Source organism: Besnoitia besnoiti, chromosome XI, assembly GCF_002563875.1.
Source record: "Besnoitia besnoiti strain Bb-Ger1 chromosome XI, whole genome shotgun sequence".
Classification (NCBI taxonomy): Eukaryota; Apicomplexa; class Conoidasida; order Eucoccidiorida; family Sarcocystidae; genus Besnoitia; species Besnoitia besnoiti.
The window spans coordinates 673,813-698,621 of NC_042366.1; the positions used below are offsets into that span (position 1 = coordinate 673,813).

The 24,809-nt window shown below is 61.8% G+C and overlaps 2 protein-coding genes across 2 annotated transcripts; one reads left to right on the forward strand and one right to left on the reverse strand.

Annotated features, from left to right (window-relative positions):
• Positions 1–868: 868 nt before the first annotated feature.
• BESB_019780 (putative DNA mismatch repair protein MSH6-1) lies at positions 869–10,494 on the forward strand (the record flags this gene model as incomplete). Its single annotated transcript, XM_029360687.1, has 14 exons — positions 869–961; positions 1,430–1,780; positions 2,216–2,274; positions 2,713–5,374; positions 5,538–5,668; positions 6,030–6,119; positions 6,446–6,489; positions 6,846–7,004; positions 7,335–7,416; positions 7,690–7,871; positions 8,450–8,574; positions 9,001–9,111; positions 9,620–9,825; positions 10,251–10,494. The coding sequence occupies 14 exons, from the start codon at positions 869–871 to the stop codon at positions 10,492–10,494; spliced, it is 4,539 nt and encodes a 1,512-aa protein (XP_029216046.1).
• A 1,734-nt stretch (positions 10,495–12,228) lies between these two features.
• On the reverse strand, positions 12,229–22,075 carry BESB_019790 (uncharacterized protein; the record flags this gene model as incomplete). Its single annotated transcript, XM_029360688.1, has 2 exons — positions 12,229–15,938; positions 16,516–22,075. The coding sequence occupies 2 exons, from the start codon at positions 22,073–22,075 to the stop codon at positions 12,229–12,231; spliced, it is 9,270 nt and encodes a 3,089-aa protein (XP_029216047.1).
• Positions 22,076–24,809: the final 2,734 nt, after the last annotated feature.

The window sequence follows — 24,809 nt, forward strand, 5'->3', positions numbered from 1 at the left end:
GCGCTTCTCTCCCTTTCCTTTTTCATCGTTTCTGCGTCTCATCACCGCATGCAGAGTCGCTTCCGTCCTCTTTCTTGCAGTTTTCAGATGAAAATGTGAATGGTGAGAACGGAAGGGCGATCGACGCCAGGATAGCGATTTGCGAAACAGACGACGGCGCCACCGGCGCGTGCAGCGCTGTCGATAGACACGAAGAAAATCGCAGGGCTCTGTGCTGGCAGAAGCTGAGAACTTCTGCAGCGTCGAATTTTTTTCTTCCCCGCAGGGGATATATCCTTTTTCTCTTCGGGCCTGGGAGAACGACATTCCGCTCCTCTCCTGCACGCACATGCGCCTGTCTTCTCACACTCCCTCGTCTGCCACTTTTCCTCCTTTTCCTCCCGTCGCACCTGCTTGTTTGTCTAAAATCGAAGTTGTAAAGACGCCTCGCTGCCGCTTACGTGTCTGTTCCCTGTCTCTACAGCGCTGGAGTTCGAGGTGGCCGTTGTGTACCGACACCTACCAGTCCATCGGGATCTTCCATTTGTCTCGTCTCGTTCTCCTGTCTTTATCTGCTGTTTCGTGACCCTGGCCGCCCGCCGAATCCCCGGACTCGTCTGCGTAACTGGGTTGCTGCGGCGCCTCCAGTCTCTTCTTCCGCGTTCCCTTCTCTCTTGTTCGCACACCGGTCTCTCTTGCTCGCACACCGGTCTCTCTTGCTCGCCGCATTTGACCTTCTTTCGCTACTACTTCTGCAGCGAAGCTTTGCCTGTATTCCAGTGCCTCTGGCCGCGCCTCTCTTTCGCCTCTCGTGGTGCTGCTCCCTCGCTCTGCCGCTCCGTAAATAATAGCCGTAGCTTCTCTCGTTATTCTCTCCTCTCGCGCGCCCATGTCGCCGCAGCAGACGAAGGCCGCGCCCGCAGGCTCGAAGCCATGCGGCGCGCGCCGCTCGGGGGGAGGCGTTTATGAGACTTCTGGGAAGGTAGGTGACGCGCGTCAGGACGCAGAGAGAAAGAGGCACCCAACACACACGCAGACGCTGGTAGCGACTCGAAAGCACAACATGAGAGAAGAGGCGCACGCGCACGCCATGGTTTCCTCTCTCCTCGATCCTGCGCAGGCGGCTGCCGTCGGCTGGTGCCGCTCAGAACCGTTTCTGGATGGACCGCGCTGCCGCATCTTCCTCGGCCCTTCCAGTCCTCTTTTTCTGCTCCGTTGCTACGCGAGTTTCCTTCGTTGGCCTCTACTTTCTACGCGGGACGATTCGCTGGCTTCCTCCCGATCTATCTTCAGCAGTCCTGCCCACTCTCATCCCCATGCCTGCTTTCTTTCTCCCTGTTCTCACTCTCTCTCCGCCTGTTTCCTCTTGCATTCACGCCTGCGCCATATGGTGTGGTTTGGCGTCTGCTTGAACTCTCTGTCTCTCTTGGTTTCTGCGTCGTGCCTGCAGAAGCAAGCCTCGATTCTCTCCTTCTTCTCCCGCCAGCCGACTCCAAGCTCTGCAGACGCTGCTTCTAAGGGCGCCGCGCGTCGCGCGTCTTCGCCACAGGAGCAGGATGACGCGCCGGCGGCGGCAAGCGTACCCGTGTCGTCCTCCGCGCTGCCCTCAGATGCAGGGGCGCAGCCAGGCAAGAAGGGCAGCGGCGCCGCCCAGAAGTCCGCGAGACGCTTCAGCGAGGGCTTTGCTGGCAAGAGGCAGGACGCCGACGACGCGGAGGCGGCAACCCCCGACAGAGCCGCGCACGCGACCCCCAAGGAGAGCGACGCTTCTCAGGAAAACGAAGAGAAAAAGCGACAGAGAGTGAGTCGACGCGCGCCACCGCGACCGGCGCAGGTGCCCAGTGGACGCCGATGTCTCACTAGCGCGGATGTCGTCTCTATTTGCCTACGTCCATCTCCTGCGGGGGGTGGGGTGGAAGCGAAAGTTCTGTGGCGTCCTTCGTGTACGTTGTCATTCATAGTTTGTGCTGATGGAAAGTCATACGCCAGTAATCGGATCTCGTCGCGCCTCATGATCTTTGGTGTTTTCCGCATCGGATAGTCTCAGGTCATCGGCCTTCCACAGACGCGAGGCTGGCGCCTTCCGCATACGCAGGAAGAGAGATCGAGGAGAAAGGCCTGTCGGCAGAGGCACCGGCAACACACTCTCTTGACTGTGCTTCTGATTTCATTCTTCTCTCGGTTTGCTTCGACTTTCGCGCTCCCCTCCCCGCCCCTTCGTGCTTGCGTGTCTCAGGTTGCCCCGGAAAAAGCGAATGGAGCCACAAAGCCCTGCGAGGACGACGACCCTCCAAGGTACGTTTTGTCACACATTTTTGTTCTTTTTCGAAGTTGCGCCCGATGTGTTTAGCCTCGCGTGCGTCCGCAGCGTGGAGCCGCGCAGACGCCGCAGCGCCTTCGTGAGGGCGTGGGCGCGTGACGCAGCTGCCCATGCGGGCTCCGTGCGCGATGACCTGCAACGTGTTTTGTCGATGTCGGGTTGAAACAAGCAATGGAACAATTTCGCATTCTACGTTGTGGTGTTGGGCAGGCGCCTGGGGCTTTCAACGAGGTGGAGAGAACGAGGCTGCGGTGAAGTGTTGCTTTGACTTGTCTCACCCTCCTGCGCTGCACCGTGTGTGGGGACTGTTTGTCTGCGGTCTGAGACACCCAGCCTGGCCTAGCGGTCTCGGTCGCGGCCTCCGCATGACCTTCGAACGTGGACGTTTTCAGTTTCTTTTTTGGCGCGTTCAGCGAAGACGTGCGCAAGTTTAAGAGAATCCGAAAGGGCGTGAGGCTGAGTGATGACGAAGAGAAAGTGCAGACGCCCGCTTCGGTTCGGCGAAAGCGACAGGAGGAAGCGAAGCGGAAGAAGGGAGCTGAGGAAAGTAAAGCGAAGAAGGGCGCGAAAACAGAGGCCGAGGAGGAGGAGGACAGCGAAGAAGAAGAGGACGAAGAAGAGTTCGAGGCTTCCTCGATGAGTGATAGCAGCTTCGAGAACGAAAGCGAGGAGGACGACGACAGCGACGACGACGATGAAGAGGAAGAAGAGGAGGAAGACGAGGAAGAAGACGAGGAAGAAGAGAGAAGGAGGCGGCGGAAATCTGCGCCGAAAAAGAAGGGCAAAGAGAGCGAGAGCGAGCCTCCGTCTTCCGTAAAGGCCAAGGCACCTTCGTCCGCGTCTCCTTCGCCGTCTACGCCGTCTCCGTCCTCAGGGACGAAGCTGAAAGATCTGCTTTACTCTTCGTCTGCGACGTGCTCGCCCCCGCCAGCGAGGGCCTCGGAGTCGAGGCCCGTCAGTTCGCCGGCTGGGGCGGCAGCGAAACCTACGGGGTCGACGTTGTCCTTCGCGGCGGCGAAGGAGCAGCTCGACGAGTCTGAGCTTCGGCGGCGGCTTCTGGCCTCACCGGCGGCACAGAACTGTCACTATTTTCGTCACTTCGTGGAGGACTACTACACCTACCATCGGCAGTTCAGCTTCCCGCCGTGGTCAGATCCCGCACGCATGCGCGACCTCGCAGGGCGGAAGGCGATCGACTGCGACGCCGCCTACGACTTCTCGACGCTGTGGATCCCCGCACCGGACTCGCAGATGGCGCGCACACACGCGCGGCCGCACATGACTCCCGGAATGGCGCAGTATTGGGAGATCAAGAAGCAGCACTTCGACAAGCTGATTCTGTTCAAAATCGGCAAGTTCTACGAGCTCGTCTACGGCGACGCGTGCGCGGCGCACCGTATTCTCGACCTGAAATGGATGGGCGGCGGCGGGAACGATGCAAAGCCACACTGCGGCTTCCCTGAACAGAATCTCCATGTGCAGGCTCGACAGCTGATTCAGGCCGGCTACAAAGTCGTCGTCGTGGAGCAGATGGAGACGCCGAAGGAACTCGAAAAACGCAACAGCCAGGCGGGCGTCGGCGCGAAGGACAAAGCCGTGCGACGCGAAGTCTGCGAGGTCTACTCGGCAGGCACCGTACGACACGCTGACATGCTCAACAGCGAGGCGCGGTATTTGCTCGTTCTCTTCTTCGGCGACGAAGAAGACGACGACACGCAGACGCCGTCGGGCTGCGGAGGCGACAGACCGGGCGACAGCTCTGTCGCGAAGGGCGAGGAGAACGGGTGCGACGAGGCGGAGGGCCTCGACGAGGCGATGGGCGTTGCGGCGGCGGCGGAGAAGGCGCGGGTGAAGCGCCTTTCAGGGTTGGCGGAGGCGGCTGCGGTGAAGGAGGAAGGGGGCGCTGCGCGGGCAGGGTCGCGGGAGGGGGCGAAGAGCGTGCTGAAGCCGGGATTTTCCGCGTGCCTCGTGGACGTCTCGACGTGCCGCGTGGCGCTGCTGCACATGGCGGACGACCCGGGGGCGTGGCCTGCGCTGCGGCTGCTTCTCGCGCAGACGCTGCCGGTGGAAGTCGTGTACTCGCCAGTCAACATCCCTGCCTCAGTGCTCAAGCTGCTCAAGTACCTGCCGTCCGCGCCGCAGCTCTCGCCGCTGACTGCGTTTCCTGACCTCCTCGCTGCTCACGCAGAGGTGGACAAGTACGTCGCGTCGCGGCTGCAGAGCCTGCCGAAGGCAGAGCCTGGGGGTGCTTCGCACTCCGAGCGCGCGTCGCTGGAGCTCTGCATGCGCCTCTGCGAGCGCTGGCCGTCGCTGCACTGCGCGCTGGGCGGCCTCTGCGTGTATCTCCGCGGGTGTCGCCTGGACGCGTCGGTGCTCTCCATTTGCCAGTTCGAGGTCTTCCGCCCGCGCGACGCGTCGCTGCTTGTGCTGGACGCCAACGCGCTCAGACAGCTCGAGGTGCTGCAGACGCAGGAAGGCAGCGCGAAGAACTCTCTCTTCAGCCACCTCAACCGAACTGTGACGCCCTTCGGCTGCCGCCTGCTGCGTCGTTGGGTCGTCGCGCCGCTGCGCAACGCGCGGGAGCTGCGTCGCCGCTTGGACGCCGTGGAGTGGCTCTTCAGCCACCCGGAGGCCGTTGACGTCGTCCGCAAGGCGCTGCGTGCATGTCCCGATGTCGAGAGGCTCTCAGCCAAGATCTGCGCGCAGGGGCTCCAGGGCGAGCGCAAGGCGGTCTACTTCGACCAGTTCCACCAGAAACTCCTCAACGAGTTCCTCGCCCTCCTCGACGCCTTTCTCGCCGTCGAACGCCTCGTGGACAGCCTCAGACGCATGCTCGGGCAAGACGAGGAGGGTGCGACGCGGGTCAAGGCGGAGGTCAAGGCGGACGCAGGCGACCCTGGGAAGAGCCAGCTGGTGGCGGCGGCGGCCGACGCGACGACGCAGACGCCGGGGCGACTCGTGGAGCTCTGCGCAGACAGGGAGCATGGAGGATCCTTTCCCGTCCTCGCGCCACTCGTCGCCAGCCTCAAGAGCAAAATCGCCACAGACGCCGACGGCGCTAAAATTCCCGCAAAGGTGAGAGGGAGAGGTCAAGACCTCGCGGGAGGAGGGGGGGTAGCCACCCTCCTGAGCCTTGTTGTGCGGTTCATCTGCACAGCAGGGCGGCGTCATTTTTGAATAACGTGTTCAACTGGGCGGTTGATGGTGTGCAGCGTTTCCTTCCGTTTTTCCTCTTCAGGGCGTTCTGGCGGCCTACGACGAGACTGAGAAGGAAATGCAGGAAGTCCAGCAGAAACTAGCCAAGTGCCTCGAGGATCTGAAGGCCGCCTGGAAGATGCGCAGTCTGGCCTTCGTCCACAGCAAATTTAAGTAAGCGCCTGCAGGATACGCAAATATACAGTCGACACGCGTGCCGCATGCAAGGATATCTGGCAAATGCACCCCAGTGCGGATACCGCAGCAGAACGCGTTTGCGAGACGAGCGCCAAAAAAGACAATTGCGTGCAGCTAGCCCTTGTGGTTGAATCGCGAACCCCGCGTTTCAGCGGGCACACATGTCTGCCCATTTACAGGCCAAACATAATTCACAGACATGTGCGTCGTGTGCAAGGCTTTCACTCCTGCGGCCTCCGAAAGCGGTCACCTGGCAGTGTCTCTCACGTTTTTGCCCTCGATTGTTTCTGCATGCGTGCCATGCTCATTTTTGTTGCGGGCTGTATCGTTTTCTCAGGTACGAAGTGGAGTGCCCAGACACCGTGTCCAAACAGCTGCTGCGGGACTACGAGTGCGACATCACCTCCTCCAGAAAGGGATTCTACAGGTCTGTCTGCCTTGTCAAACTTCGACAGGGGGCGGCGGGCAGAGATAGAGCCGATGCCGCGTCGCAGAGATTTTTTTCTAGACGCGAGTCGACTGCGTCTACTCCGCATGCAAGGCTTGCCCAGCCGCCGGTCCATGTCGTTCATTGGCGAGCATGTGAGAAGGGGGGCGGGGTATCACGTTTTTTCTCATGACACCTTTTTTAATGCATGTCGATACACGTGAGCATGCGCAGATGAAGACCAAACAATGGGAACGGTCTCCTGCCGGGGCTGTTTCGCAGGAATCACTTGCGCGTATCGACTGTGCGCTGTGTCCTCTCCTCAGGATCCGAACGCCAGAGATCTGCGACCTGGTGGCAGAGTTGGAAGGTATGCCTGGCTGCTTCTTTGCTGTTGCCTGTGTCTTCCTCGGCGAGCATTCTTTTCTGTCGCGCGTGGGGTGAGTTGAGTTGGGCGGTTCACGCGTTGCCCGTCGACCGCTGGCGCATCCGTGCACATGTATGCATGTGTATGTGTAATGCATGTAATGTGTGTATGTATGTGTCTGTGTATATATGTGTCTATGTATCTATGTATTCACACCCGTGAGGGCGAGGTAGTTGCTGTGGTGCGTTGTGGATTGAGCCGCATGCATCTGAATGGGTAAGTAGAGCGTGAGTCAGTGAAGCGCAGGGACTGCGGCTATCTGCGGGGTCAGTGGCTGTCTCCCGTTCAACGGTGTGCAGATCTGGAGCAGAAGCAGAAGGACGCGTTTTATCCGTTTTTTTCGGTTCTCTTCAACGAGTTCTACGCGAATTTCGCACATGCGTTCGGACGCGCCATTCAAATCGCCGCCGAACTCGACTGCCTCCAGTCGCTCGCCTCCGTCGTCAGCCACCATGCAGGTAAAGCTGTACACCTCCGCTGCAACTCAGGGACACGCAAGCGCGCGTTTTTGCCTCCCGCCTGTCTCTCCCCGTCTGCGTGCAGCGTTGGATATGCGTTTCGCTTCATTGCCGTGCCTGCCGCGCCTGGGGGAGTTGGCGCTGCATCTGCGGAGCAGAGAGCGGACACGGAAGCAGGCAGCGAGACGCGGCGTGCCGCGAGGCAGGAAAGTGCAAAATGAGTCGCACGGGCGAGGGCGCCTCCCGCGCCTTCACTGTGTGCTTCTGAGTCGCGAGGCAGACTGCATGCGTTCTCGCTTGCCGCGTCCCTGCGCTTCCGGGTTCCGACAGGCGGCAGCGGCCAAATGTGCAGGCCGATTATCCTCGACGCGCGCAACGACCAGCCGCCGGTTCTCTCCCTGAAGAACTGCAGGTCCGCCTTCGAAAGTGCTCCGTGGCTTTCTCGCTCGCTTGCCCGCTCTCGCCACGTTTATACATATAGACGTTCATATATGTACATTTGTATATGCAAATATGTATATACATATATGCATATATTTATATGCGTCTGTGCACATACGTATACATATGTATACGTATCTGTGCTTCTGTGTATATGCGTATATATGTCGTAGTGCATCCACGGAGACACGTCTTCTCTGCGGCGGTTTGTGAGGAAGGAGAATCGGTGCTCGTGTGTGCGCAGGCACCCCGTGGCGGAGACGCTGATGGACAACTTCGTGCCGAACGACATTTACCTGAACTGCGGCTCTCACGTCGACAAGCGGACGCTGCTGCTGACGGGACCCAACATGGGCGGCAAGAGCACGCTGCTGCGGCAGACGGCGCTCTGCGTCATCATGGCACAAATCGGCTGCTTTGTGCCAGGTGCGAAGCCGAATATACTCAACCGCGCAACTCTGGGGAAGCCACGAGACGGCCTCGGGGCGCAGGAAAGTCAACAGTCGAACCCGAAGCGACGCAGACGACCACACACAGCAAAAAAAGGGGCGAGCCGGAGAGCGAGCGAGCAAAACACTAATCCTGGACCTTCACGCAGTCGAGAGCAAAGCGTGGACAGAACGGGCTGTAGAAAAGGGCAGGAGGAACCCTCTGTCGGTAGCTAAGTTTGAAGATTCAGTTCAGCCAAAGGGGAGCCATTGTGCAGGCAGGACGCCGCAACGGAAGCAAAAAAACATGGCACGGCTGCGAAAGGGAATGCATCGAGGATCCGAGAGAGCAGGAGAGCGAGGAGCGAGTCCGGATTTTATCTCGGTCTCTTTTAATCCTCACCTGCCTTTCGGCGAGCGGCTGTCTGCGTGTGAAGCCGGCCTTCTTGTCAAGCGGAACGTTTATGAGGGGGCGAGGCTCAAGTCTCATTCCATGAGGTGAGCCTCGGCGTCGCACACTTGAGCTGCGAACTTATATGGAGAATGTAAGGATGTCTGTTGTCTTCTGTTGCGCAGCTGACAGCTGCACCCTGACGCCCGTAGACCGCATTTTCACTCGGCTGGGCGCAGAAGATTTCATTCTTCAGGGCGCCAGCACCTTCCTCGTCGAGCTTAAGGACGTCGCAGACCTCATGACTTACGTAAGCGTGGCGATCCACACGCTGTTTACGCGAGCAGATTCCTCGCGTGTAGCTGCACACCTCAGCGGGCAGGGGGTTGTCCCAGGCAAGCTAGACGGCGAGGCAGTGCTGAGGATTCTCTGAGACCCGCCTCGTCGGTCATTTGTAGGCACACGCATAAGCTGGATATATCGAGTTCGTATACAGATATTTACATGCATATTAATGATATCTATAAGCATATATGTATATATGCGTGTATATACATACGCATCTGGGATGAAGACCGGGCAGCGATGGGTAGGTCGACAGGAGCTCCGCACTCTGTAGCCTCAGTCTCGCACGTTTGCCTTCTCTGCCGGTCGCGTGTGCGCCGCGACATCGCCGCGAGTCGGCCTCCCCGGCATCCGCGTTTGCCGTCGACGTGGCTGTTCGCCGGTTTGTCAGGGCACTCAGCACTCGCTCGCGGTGATTGATGAGCTGGGAAGAGGCACTTCGACGTTCGACGGAACGGCCATCGCGCTGGCGTCGCTGGAGCACATCACCGACAAGCTGCAGGTAACGGCGCTGCTGCGTGCGTCCGACCTCGGAAATGGCCCTGTGCCTGAACCGTTCGTTCGTCCCGACCTGCCTCTCGACGCAGTCCTGCGGCGATCCTATGCAGCACACAGCACGGTGGTGATGTGTAGCTCTACCTCCGCGAATGCCTGCGCTTTCGTGGGCTGCAGCGTTGCTGTGCCGCATGCGTGCGGCCTGCCGGGGCCTCAGAGGCGCCCGGCGTCTGTCGCGCTTTTCGCGTGGCGGCGGCCGCTCGGGGGTGGCCGTTTGGCTCTCCCGCCTGCGTCGCCTGCGCCAGCATGCGTTCGCCGCAGTTCCTCTGGTTTTGTGGATGCATTTAGTCCAAGTGTCTTCGTTTTACACAGCTACAGTCGCGAGACATCGCGCGCGCCTGGGGGAGTCAGTCACAGGCGCCTCCGCGCCGCATCTGTGCGCGAGCCACTGAATCAGACACGTTTTTCTGCCAGCGTCACGCACCTCGGTGGCTGCCGTTTGTCTTTTCCTTCAGTGTCGCTGCTTGTTCGCGACGCATTACCACCTGCTGTGCTACGAGATGCAAAGTCACCCCCACGTGGTGAACGTGCACATGAAGGCGGCGATCGACGAGGAACATCACTCCCTCGCCTTCCTGTACAAACTGGCCAAGGGCATTTGCCCCAAGTCCCACGGCATCCACGTCGCCCGCCTCGCCGGCATCGAACCGGCGATTCTCGCGTAGGCCTGGAACGCAGCGAGGAAGACAGAGCCACGAAGAAAGCAAACGCAGACACACGTCGCCCCGCGTGTGGGTGTGGGGGAGGGGGGGGAGGGGGAGGGGGAGAGGGGGGGCACCACAGCGAATAAAGCGTTCGCACACACACACACACACACACAGAATTTCACATCGCCTGGCGCACACGAGGGGGTTGTGCGTGGATGGGCGCGAGCGCCTCGCCGAGGTATACGTGCGTGCGCGGTAACTGCCTCTGCATGGCGTCAGCACGTCTCTCCGTTGTGCAGATTCACGCGTGGACGCATGCGTGCCTTGACGTATGTGGCTACGATGTACAAGAGGGAGGGGGGCATGTGTGTGTGTGTGTGCGGAAGTGGAGTGTCGTCGCGCCTTTGTTCATGTCCGCGAGTGCGGGTGTCGTCCTCAGGTGTGCCGAGGAGAAGTCCCTGAGCCTTCAGCAGGAAATCGTGCGACAGCAGCGGCAGTGGCGTCTCTTAGGCGTGGCGAAGAAGCTCGCAGGAGCAGACGCGGAGGAGCTGCGGCGCCTCTTTTCCGAGCGCCGGGAGTCCATCCTGGAGGATCTTGCTGAAGAAGAGAAAGCTCGCCGGGAAGACGAGAGGGCCCTACATGCCGAGAATGCAGCGGAAAAGGACGTGGACATGGAGGGCTAGACGCGGTCGTAGTGTCTGGCTGCGGACACTACCAGAGAGCGAGCGCGGCGATGCGCATATTCGCCGGCGCTGCCAGGAGCAGCGGCGTTCGCAAAAAGACGACGTATCGATGGGCGGATGAAAGAAAGACGAACGAGCCCGCATCCTTCGGGAGGGAGACAGAGTGAAAGGGCGGGACAGGGCGCTTGCAAGGCGTGCTGCGCGCTGCGGCCGACGGATCGGGCTATGGCATTCTGAGTCATCGGTTCACAAGAGAGTGACAACGGGGGAGAGACGCGGATCTTTCGCGCGCATGCTGGAGCATATCTTTGCATGCATGCACGTTTGTGGCAGACACAAGAAAAGAGAGGGAGAGCGAATGTGGTTTCGGTGCGATGGCTTGAGACATGCGCGATGCCCGTTTCTTGTGTGCTGACTTGGAAGTTCTTGGCCGTTTTGGCGGGAGGGGGAAGGGTAGGGGGGGGAGGGGGGGGGGGGCTGAAGCGTAAACAAGAAGTGAAGTGACCGCGATGCGGAGTGTGCTTTCCGGTCGCCAAGGCAGCTGTGACCTGTGTTTCCTGTCAGGAGTGAAGCGTGCCGACACGCTAGAGGGGAGTATGACAATTGAGCGACTCGAGTCTCTTGTTTGCAGGTCGCCTCACAGGCGTTTGTGACACATCATATGTGTTTTCTTGAATATTTCCGCAAAACAATGTCAACCGTTTGCAAAGACGCGTTTCCTGCTGCGTCCGTGTGTGATACTTCTGAGGTGATTCTACCCACACATTAGTAGTCAGCCTAGAGTGAACAAGCGTGCGCGCGTGCGGGCGACGCGAGGCAAGGATATGCCAGTTCGCGAACGTAAGAGAAGCCACGATGCCGCCGCAAGACGCCTCACAGCAAACATGTTCGCGAAAACCCTCTAGACTCGCTCCGACGAGCGAAGGGCAAGCCTGTCCTCTCGCAGGCCGAGCGAAAGGTTACAGCACGGATGCTTACTGAACAGACATATATATATATATATATATCTTGACCTATGCAGGGCTCGCACACTACTACGCGTTTCCTGCATTTCGTAGCCGAGCCTCCCTGGCAGAATCCGAACTGCCTCCTATCAGTTTGTAAAGCGTGTGCACGCACCAGGGTCGCGTCGATTGCCTTTCTAATGGCGGGGACCGCGTTTACGCGCCTGTAAATGTCTTTTTGCGAATATAGATAGGTATATGTTGGCGTGCGGCTGCCGCACACCGATTCATGGGGGGTGGACTACCGTCTGTAGCTAATACTTTGGTGCCGCGGCTGGCGGTGAAGACTGCAGAGTCTCGGGTGTCTTTCCGGTCTTGATAAAAGAGTCGACCGATGTGTGGTCACCTGCGCGAGGCGGGTCAGGCATCCCTCCGCAAAAACCACGCAGATAATATTCGAACAAGATGCTGCCACACACAACGGTACTTCGTTCCTCAGTAGGTGCCGCTCAGAAATGGAGATATCAGCAGTTTTGAAGGGTGTACAAGGTGCCCTATGGGGTTCTCCGCTCGGCGCGACTCCCGCAGACTTCTAAGTACGCGAGGGCAGGGGGAACGCCCCCGGCGCTTTCTTGCCAACCTGAACACTGCGAAGGCCTCCTGTGGATCTCGAACGGAGCGTTTCGTCTTCTCGCCCTCCACAGATTCCACAGGAGGCTTCTGGCGGCGCGAGCAAGCCGACACCGAACGGGGTGTTTCCTGGCGCGTCGCCCTTTCCCGCATGCTGCCCTCAGAAGAAATCGTCGTCGAGGACGACCGCATACTTTCGAGCTCGGCCGCTCCCGGAAGATGTTTCCCGCTCTCCGTCTTCGCGGTCTCCAGGGCCTTTTCTGTCTCCGCCCGACTGCGACTGAGCGAAGGAGCTGACCCACTGGCGCGCGCGCGTTCGCACAAGTCGCAGATCGTCTTGCGCGAAGAGGCACTGGACTTCGCGGAAGCTGAGGATGAATTCTTCCCTTCTGTTGTTCAGCGAGAGGGTGAGGAAGCCGGTTCCCTCGGTCTTTTCCGCGTCACTGTTCCGCTTGCCGGCGAGACTGCCGAGCGGCGACGCGCTGTCGTCTTTCTCCGTCCTGTCGTTCACCACCACGCTCGCGGCGGAGTCTGCGGCTGTGCTCTTCTTCCCGCCTCGCCCCGCCTCCTTCTGCTCGGTGAGGCTGCTCCCTGGCAGGCTCGTTCCTGCGCCGAGCCCTTCAGGACCGCCGCCGCTGTGGAGCCCAGAGCCCAGCCGCGCGGCCGCCCCGACCGACACCCCAGCGGCCTCCAAGCTCGCGCTTGCCCCAGGTGCCTTCGCCTGCGTCTGCGCTGCGCGCTGCCAGGGGAAGCAGAGGGCGTTTTGCGTGACGACGCCTCGCACATGCTGCTCAGTTCCCGCGGGGAGGCCGAGAAGGGCCTTCACGCGCACGCAGATCGCCGTTCCGACTCCCATCTGCGACATGGCCGTCTGAACACGAAGGAGCTCTTCCTGCGCCTGCGGCGAAAGCGCCGTCGACGCCGCGCCAGGGAAGACCAGGGGCAACTGCCACGGAGGCGAGAAGGTGCTGGGACACCGACTCGGGCTGCCGGGGCTGAGACTCCATCCGGAAAGCGCTGCGGCGGAGGAGGACGGCACAGCGAGGGACGACGACGCGAACCCAGGCGCGGCGCCCGGCGCGCCTCGCGGAAGGCTGCCATCGAGCTCTGAGGGCGCGGCGGAGAGACGCGACCTCGCCTCGACGTCTCGTTCTCTCTCCATGTCTCCTGCGCCGCGTGCGAGATCCGACGCCAACTCCGCCGGCGTAACCGCGGATGCATTGTCGAGCGGTGCGGCACCGGGCGCTGCTCCTCGGGCGCCGGCGAAGCCTGCGGTGGTAACCGGCGGGGTTCCCTTGCTGTCGCGGCCCTGTTTTCTGCGGGACGGATGCGCATTCAGCGAGGGGGACGACGGGCTCGCCACACTCCCCGTGACGTCGCTCTCCGCAGAGCGCTCGCGCCCGTTCTCCACCTTCCATTGGTGCAGCATCTGTGCGTACTCAGGCGCGCGCACAGCGGCTTTGTACCTCGCCAAGATGCCGGGAATTTCTTCCGGCTTGGGTGCGTCCTGCCGGTTTTTCGCGTACTTCCAGGGGTCGACGCCCACCAGGTATGCCAAGATCTCCAACTGGGACGTTCGCGCGCATGCCAGCCCACACGCAGCCGAGATGCCGCCCACGCTTGAGGGCGAGGCGACGGCCGACGGCGCGGGGCTGTTGTCGGATGCCTTGCTGGATCTTGGTATTGCGTTGTTTTGTCCGCGCGCCGCGCCCTGCGGCGACGCGTTTCTGGGCGTGTGCATGCCTCCTGCGGCGCCGCCTGGAACCCCGTTTTTTCGGCACTCCTGCAAGCCTGGGTTCTTCTTGGTGACCCGTTCCTTCTCACGAGGAGCCGGCGGCCGCGCGCCGACCAGGAGGACGAGGTCTGGGTAGTCTCGAATCACAGCCATGCACTTCTTCCTCTCCTGCTTCAGTTTCTGCTTGATCTCCGTCTGCAGCTCCTGACGCCGGTGACTGCACTTACATCGCCGCACAGTCTCGAAGCCAGGCGCTGCGGGGCAGCATACAGGCTTCGGCGCCCGCCCAGAAGGCAGCGAACTGCCTTCGGCCGCCGCGCCCGACCTGGGCGGAGGCGACGCGGGCATCGACGCAGAGCAAGACAACAGAGACAACGCGGAGGCTGGCAGGGACGAGAGCCGGGAGCGGGGCGTGTCGGAGGAGGCCGCAGCCCCCTGCAGCGAGGCTCTAGCCAGTCCTTTCGCGCTCCACGTGGACGAAAACGCAGCGGAGGTGGGCGGCGCGCCAGACGGCGAAACGCACGCGTCAACTCCATCATAGCCCCGCTGTTGCGACACAGACACCGACGGCAGACTCGCTGCAGATGGCTCCTGAGCAGCCGAAGAAGGCGACAGCGAGGTAAGGTCGATGGGGGGCGGGCTGTAGAAGAAGGACGAAGTGGCGTGGACGCTCTGGGCGCCTCCACCTCTCGACCGCTTCCCTCCCTCCTTCTCTGTGAAGCGCACCAGACACATGGCGCCGCTCCGCAGGAGGTCGCAGATCCACGCAGGACTGAAGCCCATGACAGTCGCGGGCGCGGACGCCAGCAGGGCAGCAGAGACGAGCGGAAGCGGCCGAAAGAGGAACTGGTCGCCGAAGGGCAGCTGCAGACGCCGTTCGACCATCTCGGCTACGACGAACTGCGGCCTCGCGGCGGGAGTTGCTGACGAGATACTGGGGCACGCGACCGTGAGGAACAGAGAGGAGACGTTGATGGCCCCGTGGGTGGCGCCGCTGTTCACTGAAGTCGCGCCAAGCTCGTCGTCTGCGTCCGCACTCCCGGGGACGCCGAACGGACTTTTGCCGTTCTCCCGAGACCCCGGAGTGCGCCGCTGCTCGGCACGAAGCGCCTCCTCTACGACCCCCACCTGAATATAGACCCGAACGCCTGCGGTAAGGTAGTTCAACTGCCGCAGCACTTTCGCTTCGGGGTTGTACGCCAGCGGCACCCAGTTTCCTTTTCTCTCTGCTCCCATTCCGCCGGCTCCACACGGCGCCTGCATGGCGAGCGCATCCGGCGCTGCTCCGTCCGAGGCGCCCGCAGCAGCTTTCGGGTCTCCCTGAGTCTCTGAAGTGCCCTTTTCTTGCTCGCGGCCTCCCTGTCTCGCGGGCGACGCTGCGGAGTCCGCACACGCCGCGGAGGCGAAAGCGGCGTGCTCCGGACGGACGAACGACGAGCCCGCGGTCGACGCGAGGAAGGGCAAGGCCGGTGGCGGCAGCGCAGGGACTGTCGGCGCAGCAGGCGCGCCGGTGCGTGGCGCGGGGGGTTCAGAGACGGATGCCAAGCCGACGCAGAGTTGTGTAGAAGGCGCGAGCGGAGCGAGGCGCAGCTTCCGCCCAGTGCGGGCCTCGTACAGCCCGTCGAGAGTCAGGTAGACGCTGTCAACCGTGGCGGACCTTCCGGATGCCTCGAGCTGCCAGATCGCCACTTCCACGTCTGTCGCGGAGAGGTGCAGGAACTCCATCGGAGGGGACGAGGGCGAAGAGAAGAGCGGACGAAAGGCGTCGACATACGTCTTGAGGACGTCAGGGCTCGCGCTCCCTCCCTCCCCGTCTCCGTAGACCAGGCGTGGCTCCGAGGCACTCGCCGCGCGTTGCGTCTTACCGTTCCGCGCGGCCGACAGAGCCGCTGCCTGTCTCACAAATCGGCAGGACTGGAAACTCGGGAGGACCAGGTCAGGTTTGACACGCGCGACGTGCCAGCCAAAAGCTCTTCTCCGGTCTTGTCTCCGCCAGTGCGGCCTCACCGCGCCCAAGGCAAAGAGCGTCGCCAGGCACTGATCAGCCAACTGAGGCACGGTGCATGGAAACAGTGGAGACGGGCAAGACTGCGACGGCACAAGCAGGCACGGTGCCGAGGAGAACTCCGTGGATCCTGATAAACGACCAAAAAAACACCGCGCACACATCAGAGCAGCACAGACGGTGACAACGGGACGAACTGGGCAGCAACACCTGCAGGGCTCTATCTACCTTTTTTTCTGCGTTCATGTCGCGCTCATGCTGAGCATGAGACACGCGTTTTCACGTATCTATCTCCCCGGTTGGCTGCATGGCCAGCCAGCAGTTCAGCCACCTGTAGAATGAACCTCTGCCGCTTGCCTTCGCAACGAGAATCGCGGCCGCCCGTAAATCCACGGCTTCCATTGCCCTGGCCTGCTGATCGCGCATTTTACTGTCCCCAGAGAGCCTTCCTCAGCATGTCGCAGAGGCACTCGGCTTTGGGTCCTCTCGCGATATTGAACAGCGTACTCCACTCAAACACACATGCGTTTCAGCCTATGCTGGTCTCCTCGCTGGGATGTCTGCGCTCTCCGAAGCTGCGCCCCCCCTTACGCCCCCCCCCCCCCCCCCCCCCCCCCCCCCCCCCCCCCCCCCCCCCCCCCGCCATTTCCTAGAAAGATTTCAGCCCGCTCTGTTGTGCGTCGGTGACGCACGCGCCGACCGCCTACCTCGTTCATCCGTCTCCACAGCCCCGTTTCCATCTTCCTCGCCAGACGCCGTCTTCTCCTCCACACCCGAGACGCTGCCCTCAGGCTCGCCAGTCTGAGCAAAGCGGACGCTCTTGATCAGTCTGTGCGACGCCGACTCCTCCGCTCTGTCGTCTCGCATGCAAGACAACTTGCTGGCCGCTGAACGCAGTCGAAGCGGAGTCGCGCCGTCGGCTTCCTCCCGTAGGTCCGAGCGGCCCTGCACTCCGTCGTCGTCGCCTCTCCCGTCCTCCTCAGCGCCAGCACCGCCCGCGCCGCCCTCAAGGCCTTCCATGCCCCCCAAATCGTCTTGTGCCTCCTCTCCAGCGTCGTGGGCGTCGCGGTCGATGGCCTCCTGCTCATCGTCCTCGTCACCTTCCGCCTGCGCGGCCCGCGAAGCGTCGCCACCAAGTCCCAGCGCGTCGCCATCCGCAAGAACGGCCTGAAGCAACTTGCCTTCGCGCGAGGCCGCGCGGCGCTGGACTCTGAGAGCCCGAAGGGCCTCGGCGGCCTTCAGTTCTTCCTGCGGCGGGATGAGCCACCAGCACGGCCCGTTTCGTGTGCGTAGGCTTCCAGGGGAACTCGCAGGGATCTCTCCGCTTCCTTCGCGAGAAGCACTCTCCTCAAGGTAGGCGGTGGTCTCGGCGGCGCCTTCACCCTGAGCAGCGCCCTCGCCCTGCGCGGTCTCTTGTTTCACCTCGTGTTTGAGCGTGTTGCATCTCGCGTCTCCTTCAAAACCCCGTCGCTCGCTCGCATGGCCAGGAGTGCGGCTGCCGCTCACCCCACCAGCGGCCGTCTCCTTCTTCACCAACGAGGCTGAGGCCCGCGAAGCCGACGCAACCAGACACTCCTTGATGCCGGAGGACAGACACAGCTGAGGCAGACGCCGCAGCGACGACACGTCCCTGGCAGTGCGCCGGATTTGGTCCTTGCTGGGCTGGAGAGATCGACGATGGAGCAAGCGCGTAAAGAGTTCCGCCTGGTTCTGGAGAAGAGCTTCCTGCTGCCGAAAGAGCTGCTCCTGGCGCTGAAGCTGCCGCGCCAGCTGCTTCTGCTGTCGCTTCCTCGGCGCGGAAAGAACTGGGGCGGCCAGCGCGCCAGCGGCGCCACTGTCTGCGCCTTCGCGGACGCCTCCTTCGTCCTCCGCCTCTCTAACTTGTCCTGTCTCCGGCCGCGCAACAGCCTCCCGAGCCCCTCCCTCGCCTTTGCCGTCCTCGACGGCGAAAGGGGAAGACTTGAGGCCGACTTCCCCATTCGCTCGTTCGACCAGAGACGAAAGCGACGAGGAGGGAGAGTGCGAAGGTGTGTAGCCTGAGGTGTGGCAAGGGTGGACGCCCGCCAGCAGAGCGCAGTCGCCAGCGACCCCCTCTGCGTAACCCGGTATTCCCTCTGAGCTGAGCGAGGCCTGGCGAGAACACACAGCCTCGTCGGTTCGTTGGGTTTTCTTCGGCATCCCTAGTTTCACGTCGCGACTCAGGAGCTTGTCGTCTTGCTCATCGTCGCGCTTTCTGCGTCGGCGCGCACTGGCGCATACACCAGCCACAGGGCCTTCGGGCTTCGCCTTGTCCCTCCCGGCGCTTCGAGACAGGAGGCCCGGGTGGTCAACAGCCGCGCCGCCTGCTGCAGCCGCGCCGCCTGCTGCAGCCACGCCGCCTGCTGCAGCCACGCCGCCTGCTGCAGCCACACCGCCTGCTGCAGCCACACCGCCTGCTGCAGCCACACCGCCTGCTGCAGCCACACCGCCTGCTGCAGCCACACCGCCTGCTGCAGCCACACCGCCTGCTGCAGCCACGCCGCCTGCTGCAGCCACACCGCCTGCTGCAGCCACGCCGCCTGCTGCAGCCACACCGCCTGCTGCAGCCACGCCGCCTGCTGCAGCCACACCGCCTGCTGCAGCCACGCCGCCTGCTGCAGCCACACCGCCTGCTGCAGCCACGCCGCCTGCTGCAGCCACGCCTGCGCCGTCGTGTTCTAGACACTGGGGAGCGCCGCAAGCCGATGAATCCTGGGGATTGACGTCTGAACAGAGGCTTGGAGGAGGCAGCCCGTGCGGCGACACGTTTACAAGTCCTTGCCCCCGAAACGAGGGGACCGATGAAGCTGCTCCCATGAGGTGCGCCGAGTCGGCGCACTTCCCCGGAAAAAACTGGGCGTCTGGCATCGCCTGATGAGGCGCCACATCTCGGGCAGGAGTGAGGGAGGAAGCCGCAGACGAAAACAGACTGTCGTGGGTCGAAAACGGGTGCTGCGGATACGGCGAGAAGCCCGGCACAGCACCGCCCGACCCTGCAACTCTGCCTGGAATCGACGGCACTGTCAGAGCGTTCTGACCGGCAACGAACCCACCATCCCTCCGCCGCTGAGCCTCTGGCGAGGCACTTACTCCACCTGAAGCAGCTGACGACACCACGCGGTGACCTGCTGCGCGGCTCGCCGCGACGGCGTCGGCGCCTGGCTTGAGCGGTCCGCGCGGCAACCCGTCAGGCGCCGCATCACCTGGCGGTGCAAGGACGCCCTCTGTGGCGCCTTGCTTGTCGCGAGCGCCTTTGGACGCGGAGCGGCCCGCGCCGCCTTTTCCTTTTGGAGCAGGCGACGCAGGATCGAAAAGCGCGTTATTCTTTCCCGAGTTGGGTCGTCCTCCTGCAGCGCCACTGTTTCGCTGTTTCGCGTAGAGAGCTTGGAGGCGCGACTCCTCTGCCATCATCCGCGCGGCCTCAAAGCCGTGTTTGCCAACGGCGAACGTCTTCTTGAAAGGCTTCCCGTTCTCGCTCCACCGCGCGATCCACTTCTCCCCGCCCTTGTCGTAGACCACCCCGGAAACAGAAGACAGAAACCGATTCGGCTGCCCGCTAGGTGAGAGCTGCTGTCCCGCCCGCTGCAGCAGTCCTGCCCGAGAAGGCGTGGAGCCCGTCTGAGAGGGCGCAGCGGGGCCTTGTGACCCTTTCCGCGGAGTCCGCGCGCTCCCCTCGCCACCGTCTGGAGCGGGAAGGGCGCCCGGCGCAGTCGATCCAGCCCCCTCGCTCCGGGAGTCTCTGTCGCCTCCACTAGGGCAGCCGCCGCGCGCGTCTCTCGGAGATCCCACGCCGAATGCGCCAGGCGCCTGTAGGCCGCCCGGAGCGGCCGATGGTGCGGCTGCAGCGAGCGCGACAGGCCATGCGGGAGGCTGACCGGGAGCGGGATGAGGCAGCGACGAGGAGGCCTGCGGCGACGACGCAAGATGCTGCTGAGAAGAAAAGGAAGACGCGGACCCCATTTCGCCGAGGGAAGACCTGTCGACGCCCGACGTAGGCGACACGTACGCGTGCGGCCCTGGAACTGGCGACGGAATCTGCATCTGCCCTGGCTGTGCAGGAGCGGTTTCAGGGTGCCGCGTCTGGCTCGCGTCGCACGCGCCCGTCGCAGAAGGCGATGGCGACAGTCCCCGTGAGGGCGCGTGCAGAGCCAACGCAAGAGGCCTCGCTGGCCTAGACGACGAAGCGACCACGGGGGTCGCGCCGGCAAACGCCATCGGGACATCACCGGGAAAAACAGCTGCACGCGACGCAGACGCTTCTGGAAATGAGGGAGAGTGACCGAACGGTGTGGCGGAAGCCTGGGATGCCCCAGCCATGCAGGCGCCTCCATGGCGTGGCACGCCTTGACCTGCGCCAGTCACTGGAAGGGGCTGGTGCAGACGGGAGCCGCAAAAACTCTGATCTTGTGGATATGCTGCGCCTCCCTGTCTAGCCCGCTGCAAAACCCTGTTTGGCGCGTCTCCAGGCGCGCGAGGCGCGCCTCGCGGACAAGGCAGCCGTCCCTCCGCGGCCGCGCCCTCGCTGTGTCTCTCCCAGCCGCCTTCCTGCCTAGGCGCGCCCTCCCTGTCGCCCAAGCTCCGACCCTCAGCCTCGCCTCTTCCAAGCTGGTTCACCGTCCCCGGGTCCGGCGCTCCCTGGGAGAGCGCCGGAACTCCATGCGCGTGCGCGAAGGCGCCAGCAGCCGCGCCAGGAAGGGCGCCGCCAGACGGCGACGCTTCGGCCCCGCTGGGGGGCGGCGCCGCATGCACCACCATTTCCCGCGACAGAAAGCGAGGGGCGGGAATGACTCGGCCGGCGGCGGATGAACAGACAGCGCAGGCGCCGCCCTCGAGGCAGGCTGCGTGAGTGTCTCGCACGCTTGCCTCCCCGCGGAGCTGTGTCGCCTGGACGTCCCGCGGGTCTGCGCTTCCGCGTGACTCGGGTGATGCGGCTTCGAGGGCTTTCGCGGGAAAGTGTGGAAAGCAGGCAGTCGCGAGTGTGTCGTCCGATGCCTCCCCCGTGCTGGTTGGCTGTCGGCTCGGGTGCACTTCCACTTCGCGACGCGGAAGCGTCAAGCCTACCGGTGTCTCCACGTCTCGCAGAACGTCGCCTGGGCTCGGCGACTCCACAGAGACATTTCGAAGGCTACTGGAGGACGGATAACCCATGCCCCTATCTAGAAGTTGTCTAGGGTCCTCCGCATTCCCACCCGTCGTCCGCGCGTGGGCAGGACGCGCCGATTCGTCTTGCCGCAGGGCTGAAGCATACTCCAGGTTTCCAGCGAGGCCTGATGACGCAAGAGCGTCTGAGGACCTCGCGCGAGATGTGGCTCTATTCACCACTGTTTGCTCGCTTGATGCGTGACCTTCGAGGCGACCAACAGCTCCCACCCCGGACACAGCGCCTGGCGTCGTGGGACGCTCCTCGTCATGAGCTGGCAATATTCTGGTCGCAGACCCCGTAGGCGCTGCGGCAAATGGAACCTTAGCGCCGTAATCTGCGGTACACATCCGCTCTTCAGTCGCGCTTTGTTGTCTCATGTCTCCTTCGGCGAGACCAGCCAGGCAAGAAAGCCGCGCAGCCTCGGCGTTGCTTCGGCCTGGGGCTGGGGGGCCGCTTGCCACCCCCTCAGGCGACTCCAAAGTTGAGACAGGGTCATGCCGGGGCGCCGAAGGCATGCGACCTTGCGAGTGCAAAGATGGGCGGCCGGCGTCTGCGAGAAAACTGGCGGCGTAGTGCAGGTCACGGCGACTTGCGCCCAAATATTGTCCTTCACCACACTGCGGGGTCGTTTCACGTGCGCCACCGTTCTGCGGCAGTCCCTTCTCGGGCGGCGCCCACATTTGAGGCTTGCACGGGAGCGTGTGCTGGTGAGGGTCGTGGACATTCCCTTGGAGATCCCCCCAAGAATGCATGGGGGGCGAAGTGAGAGAGAAAGACAGCGAAGAGGATCCACGAGAGCCGGAGAAAGAAGTCAGCAGCACCCCGTCCGCCGACGCGCGGCGGCGAGGGGAGTCGAGGCGAGTCCAGACAGAAGAGCAAGAAGATTCAACTTGAACCGAAAACGGAGTTGCATCCGAGGTAAATGGTTTAGACGAGGAGAGAGGGGGGACGGGGCTGCCATGAGTCGAAGCCCAATCGCGTTCTTTAGTGGCCTCTACGCCAGGCAGACAGCCAGACGCCAATGCTGATCCGCCACCAAGAGGCCGCTGCGCCTCCTGGTGGCGCCCTAACACCCCGCGACAGCTCTGCTGGGTCGTGCCCTCCATCCTGGGCAAAGGGCGTCTGTGTGGACAGTAGGTTTACGTTCCAGAGACGAACGAACAAGATCGCCGGCCTCTCCCGGACGCCCTGTTCATCCAGGCGGAATCGACTGATACGGACATGCAGGAATGTGTTAAGGAAGAATCCCTCAGGTTGTCAGGGGCTGCAATCTGAGGAAAACAGCGAGAAAGCGATTCAGAAGATCCCCACTTCTCTTGATATGGCTGGATAGACGAGGCACAGACGAACCGCCAACAAGACCAGATACGCGGCGCCACGTCACATGAAGCCCCGCCGAGCAGACCGGCTTTCAGATAAATACTTGAGCGACAGCTGCGCAGGCGTGGGAAAAACCATTCGTAGATCGCTGACGGACGGTCCTCCAAAGCGCGACAGGCTGATATCGGCGAAGACGAACGAGGTAAAGTCGGGTCGTGAAGACGCCAGCAGCTGCGAGAAAAGCTGAGAAACAGGCGAAATGCGCAGCATGTCCAAGAGCTGTGGACGGCTGCAAAAACGAAGGAAACAAGCAAGTTCTCCTGCCAGCTACATTGAGACTGGAACGGCATGCCCTAGCTGACGCTTGGAGAACGCTCCCGTCTCCGGAAACAGCCGGACGACCAGAGCGGGCTGACCTCAGCATATATTCGAGAAACTTTTATTAAACGCCACCAGAAATGCAAGTGTGTCGGAAGCAAACGACCGACATCGTCGGGTAGGACAGACTTGCAGAAAACGTACGTCCGCACGCCGAATAAGCTGTGCATGCACGCGTCGACAAAGCAACAGGCGCACAGCCACATTGAGGCTGGGGCTGCCGTCTCAACGGCTCCCGGTAGCTCGAGTGAGTATGCCCCCTTCTTGAATGCAAACAACACAGTGGCCTAGTGGGCATTCAGTTTCGTTCATTCATGCATGTCTCCCCCGTGGCGACAGCAGAGCGGTGAGCCACCCAGGCGTGACGGCCTAACGTGGAAGCATGGTGAGCGCAGTCCGACACTGTATGCGCAGTGTTCCACATCGGGTCTACGCACGCATTGGAACACACTTCTCCAGCACATTAATTCGAGAAATGTAGCTACATGTTCAGAGGTACACTTACTTTTGGAGGCATCGTGGTCGGCGCTGCGATGTGAGAGACCAATAAAGGCGGCCTAGGTCTCGGTTCACTCAGCTGGCAGGTTGTAGAGGGAGCTGTATGCAAGTAACGAAGTATGGCGGCCGCAGACGAGGCAGAGACCGTCTATTGCGCCTCTCGCAAGTCAGAAAAGGCATGCACACAGAAGAAACCAGTGCTCTGGAGCGACGCCGAAACTGGTGACCGCTCTCTCAGTCGCGTGTGTGTCCGCCTCAATCGCGAGCTGTGGAGAGCGGAGACAGATCTCAGCCCGTCTCGAATGAATAGACCCGTGTCAACGACTCTACTGCTCATCCCGATGTGTCAAGGACCGTACTTCCCTATACGATTCTGGTGCTGTGACATGTAGGCGTGCTGTCGTCCGAACTTTTTTGAAAATAAGCACAACGATGCGTCATCAGGCACGCATTCGCTCGGGGAAGGTGTTCAGTTGTGTGCGCAAGCGGGATACAAGCAAGTGCTTCTCTTCATGTAAGCCCGAAGAAAGCTGATGCAGCGGGCACGGTGGTCAGATGGGTCATTCGTAAAGCGTTTGTTGGTTCGACAGGCGTAGCATAGAACCGCACAACTACGTGGCAGCACCTCGTGAGGCGAACTGGGAGCGCTTTTCGCCGTAGAATCATTGCTGTATCATACACGTATCTGTGAGTTTGCCATCATCAGTGAGCGTGCCGGCAGCCTGTGAATCTGCCAAACGAGGCACACAGGTTCTGTGCCCCCCCGCCTCCCCATCCGCACGCTAGTATGTGGAAGTCCCTGCAGAGGAATATGCACTGTCTGATGGCGCTGATAGAAGAAGTTCCAGCATGGAGGAAGGCGCGAGGCAGGTCACTATCTCGTCAACTAGGGTAATGAGCAATAACCTCCGGGGCCGTCGCGTGAAATAACAGAGAGTGGCTCAGAGTTACGGCTGTAGCGTTCGCCTCCGCAATTACATACAAGTGTCCTCGTGGAACCAGTTAGGTCGCCCTCCCTGCTCGTACACATCTCCGTGCCCTAACCAGACATTTACTCGTTGAGCGGTACACGGCAGGCCACCGAAACGGTACCACAAGCTTTACAGAAAGGAGCTACCGCCAGCGTCGGCGTCTGACGGAGGTACCATTGCAAGGACGAGTACGTGTGCAGCGGACGCATTTCACGCCACGTCCAACGGGCATGGTAGGCACGGCTTCATCCAGGGATTGTCCGTGGACGGATACGGACACCTCTTGTCGGGGTTTGCCTACTCTGTGCAGCGGGGCCATGGAGCCGCATCACAAGTTGCTATCAGTCCTCCACAGTCTCATGCTCACTGGACAATATCTGCTCTTTACACATGGTCTTGAATCGTTGCTAGTCATTCACGCACACGTCTCACCGGCGCTGTCCTCGCCAGAGCGGACGGGGTGTGATGCAGCGCCTTTGTTTGCGCCGAACCATGACCCTTCAAGAGATTCTCTACCGGCGCGCTGTGTCACATCAGTGTCAGTTCGGGACAAGTGACCTGTATCTATATTTCGTCGTGGTACCGGTGTGGCACACTGTGTGGCTCTGTATATTCAGTATGAGAAACAGATGGGACGGCACGCCTGTGTGCTCTGAAGATGTCCTCGTGTCCC